This window comes from Leptopilina boulardi, unplaced genomic scaffold, assembly GCF_019393585.1.
Source record: "Leptopilina boulardi isolate dan_hultmark-lab unplaced genomic scaffold, ZJU_Lbou_2.1 LbouV2_104, whole genome shotgun sequence".
Lineage (NCBI taxonomy): Eukaryota > Metazoa > Arthropoda > Insecta > Hymenoptera > Figitidae > Leptopilina > Leptopilina boulardi.
Window position 1 is genome coordinate 30,395 of NW_026137646.1, and position 4,079 is coordinate 34,473.

Genomic DNA, 4,079 nt, shown 5'->3' on the forward strand with positions numbered 1-4,079 from the left:
GACCTACATCCAGTTCAGTTAGCTCAAGGCATCGATGAAACCATTGATCGGATTGTACAAGAATTAGGTGACATTAGAAACCGAATAGCTCAATCTGACGATGAAAACAACGACAATAGTCCAGGCCGGCGAGAGACTAACAAAGGTGGAAAATTATCACCGAATCCCAATGCCTCACCAATAACTTCTTTACAAAAAAAAGGGGTGACGGCAGTCACACCCTTTTTAAATTACAAACCATCTGCTCGATGAACTCCTTATCCTAAGACCCAACAACTACCCATAATAGACGAAGAATCTGAATCAAGAAACGTGACTAAAGGTTCTGCCCACTCTACGAACAGAGGAACATCTCGACGCTTGATGCCATCTGAGACAGCCCCTTTAGAATCCGCACCATACGTTTTTCCCTCTGCAGATACACCAAAATTGTCCGGAGACCCGCATTTGCACATTAGAATGCCTTATGTTCCTTTTCAAGAAACAATAGCGGATGACTCTTCTCGTCTCGTTACTAGGCACGAAACGTTAATCCATTGTCCCGAACCAATTACCCATAGTGAGGATAACATGGTCCATTTTATTTCAAGCGATTGTGAAGCGGTAACGCCCGTAACTAGACTTCTGTTGAGCGTAGGCCGAATCGACTTAAAGGAATTAGATGACACAAAACCTAAAAAGGGTCAAGTACTCGTAACTCCTAGAAAAAGAACAAAAACGTACACAATTGTTCTGAATAATAGACATTCTGACCGGGTAACAGAAAAAGATATTGAAAGTGGATTAATAAATGTAAAGACAGTACTAAAACGTGATCATATAGAATCTTTTCGAATTTCTCGTTATGGAAATTTCAGTATCGAACCATCGCGTAACACTTTATCGGATCTGTTAGTAAAAATTTTTCAAGGCAGCAACATAAAAATTTCATTTTGTTTCGGTAAGTTAATTACTCCGCCGGAAGATCTAAGAGAACGAATTATTAGAGAATGTCATTGTAGTACCACTGCCGGTCATAAAGGCCTAACTAGAACATACAGACGGATTAAAAGCCGATTTTATTGGCCCAATTTACGAAGAGATATCACAGAATTCATTCGACGATGTCCTGAATGCGCTGAACAAAAACTTACCCGAATAAAAACTAGAGAGCCGATGATACTTACCGATACACCATTAGAAGTGTTTGACAAGGTTTCCCTCGACACTGTTGGAGTTTTACCCACTACCCCGAACGGTAACAGACATATCCTAACGATACAAGATCACCTGAGCAAATATTGCCTAGCAGTAGCCATACCAGATAGTAGCGCAAACACTATAGCTCATGCACTTGCGACGAATCTTTTCGCAGTATATGGAGCCCCAAAATGTATCTTAACTGATCGCGGAAAAGCCATTGTTAGTACACGGGGAAAAGAGAAACGTTGGGTTAATGCCGTTTTCCGATTGGTTCAACGTCAGTGGGCCCTGTCACGATTTCGGCATTGATTCAACAGACTTTTACTGTTGAACCTACTGTCCATCTATTGTTACAAGTAAGTTGATCCAACAGACACTGCCTACAGCGCTCCTTGCCGTTGAACCAATCGGAAAACGGTATTAATCCAACGTTTTTCTTTTTCCCGTGTAGAGTTTTGCGAAAGCTATCAAAAATCTTTAACATAGAACAGGTCACAACATCAGGCTATAGACCTCAGACAATCGGGGCCTTAGAAAGGAGCCACATCGTTCTTGTAGAATATATTCGTATTTATGCTAATAAATTTGACGATTGGGATCGACTACTCCCATTTGCTTCCTTCTCTTATAATACATCCGTGCACCAATCTACTAACTTTACGCCTTACGAGTTGGTTTTCGGTAGATTAGTCAGGACTCCATCTTCCTTCTCAGATGAAAAAAAATTGAAGACCTATGGTTCGTACTTGCGCGAATTAATCACAAATCTATACGAAATTCGGAAACTTGCTCCTAAACCTCTAATATATTTAAAATATTCAATAATCATGTTTCTGTGAGTGATTGATTGTCAAAAAATGGTATTTTTTCAGTTTTTTGGGTTCCAAAGCTTGCCATTTTTTTATTTTTTGATTTTTTTTAATATCTCGAGGTTTAGGACCTGTATTAGGTCTTAAACTTTAAAATCACGTTTGATTTTTTTATTTTAGATGATTCTGCGATGAGCTACAGTGGTTACCGTAAAGGGCTTTGATTTTGACCAGTGTACATAGCGACCTCTGTAGAAGGAGCATAATAATATTTTTTAAGATCGCAATTTTTTTTTAAATAGTTCTTGACGTATATAGTAACATGTAAAAACTTTTGATCAATTATATTTTAAAACTTATGAGTACACGATCTTTTAAAAACCTTCTATTTTAGGGCAAAAAAATTTAGGAAACCCCTTAACAAGTTAAAATATTTTCAGGTTAACCATAATGAGAATTACGTTATGGGTAGTCTTGGCGACTACCTTATTCTTCCGCATGTTCCAACAACCGAGTGCGAAATATTTGGACACAAATTTCAACAAGACGATGGGCATCTACTATGAAATGATCGAACCCTTACAATATATAACAGGCACTTGGAGAGCAATAGTATTTCTCGACGTTTATAAATCTCAGGTGTTCCTCTCGGCCAGTATGAAGAAATTAATCGCTGCGAGAATTAGCTGTAACCATAGAAGACCTTAAGAAAAATACAGAATCTCATAATACTAATAGTTTCCCATACACTCTAAAAAGGCGAAAGCGAGCAGTACCTTGGTTTGGTTTTGTTGGGAAGATTGGAGGTTCAGCCTTTGGAGTTCTGAATTATGACGATGGAGAGAGATATGACGAAGCAATACGCGAATTAAAATTAGACCAACAAAATATTTCAAGATTAATAAGCGAACAGGCGCATCGTTGCATCGTCAAGGGACGACGATACAAAAAAAGGGGTGATTTGTTACGCTCAGATTTAATCCAAATTATATGCTATGATTTAAAAAAAAAATAAATAAATAAAAAAAAAACTATATTTAGCTTAAATTATATTCTTCTAAATTGTTCTACTATATTCATATTATTTACTAAATTGTAAATGAGAATTGCTGAGCAAACTAAAATCAGGAAATTAAACTAGAAAACAAATTTATTTAACAAAAAAATTTATTATATTATTTCTGCTTGAGGCTACTATCAGTGAGTTTGTGCATTCGCTGCACAGTGGGAAAAAAATGACCCTCTGTGAACAAAAATCTACCGACAACACAAATCTTAACCGATTTTAATATTTATTTTTTCTAAATACTCGGAGACGTTTTTCCTGTAACGCACAACTGCGATAAATTTGATTTATTTCAAACTAACCTTAAAAATGATACCTATATATGAAATTACGTTATTAGGATGGTTTAAAAAATGGAAAAATGATTAATTTTGATACAGCAGAGAGTATTGTGAACCCTTTTTGATCACTGAATGCGAATTTGACATTAAAATTGCAAAATTTTAAAATTCAAAATGGCGGGTGCAATATGGCAGGCAATGTTTTATAAAAGTCACCAAATTCACTCGAAAGTTGTTATTCAGGGGTTTTTAAGGTCGCTGGTTACGAATCTGAAGTCAAATTTCAAAAATTCAAAATGGCGGATCCAATATGGCGGATAAGAAAATCAAAAACTAATTGGATTTGCTTGAAAGTTGTTACACGGGGGTTTTTTGGGTCGCTGATTACGAATCCGATGTCACATTTCCAAAATTCAAAATGGTGGATCCAATATGGCGACCAAAAAAAATTTGAAATTCACTAGATTTGCTTAAAACTTGTTACTCGGAGGTTTTCGGGGTCGCTGATGACGAATCTGATGTTAAATTGTCAAAATTCAAAATAGCGGATATAAAATAAAAAATAGGAAAAGAACTAAGCGCAATTGCGCCTACATCTAGGGTTTCGTGGCGCTTTAAATTTTAATTAAAAAAAAATAATAAATAAATAATAAAATTTATTTTATAAATTTACCTAAAACATTAGGTAAAATGTCCATTCGATAATGTCCACTATTAAGACATGTCAACTCTTGGACATGT

The 4,079-nt window shown here is 36.0% G+C and overlaps 1 protein-coding gene across 1 annotated transcript; it reads left to right on the forward strand.

The window, feature by feature from the left end:
* The first annotated feature begins 459 nt into the window (after nt 1–459).
* Nucleotides 460–1,491, forward strand: LOC127276852 (protein NYNRIN-like). The gene is made up of 2 exons (XM_051297539.1): nt 460–890; nt 1,002–1,491. Exons 1-2 carry the CDS (start codon nt 460–462, stop codon nt 1,489–1,491), a joined length of 921 nt encoding a protein of 306 aa, XP_051153496.1.
* The last annotated feature ends 2,588 nt before the right edge of the window (nt 1,492–4,079 follow it).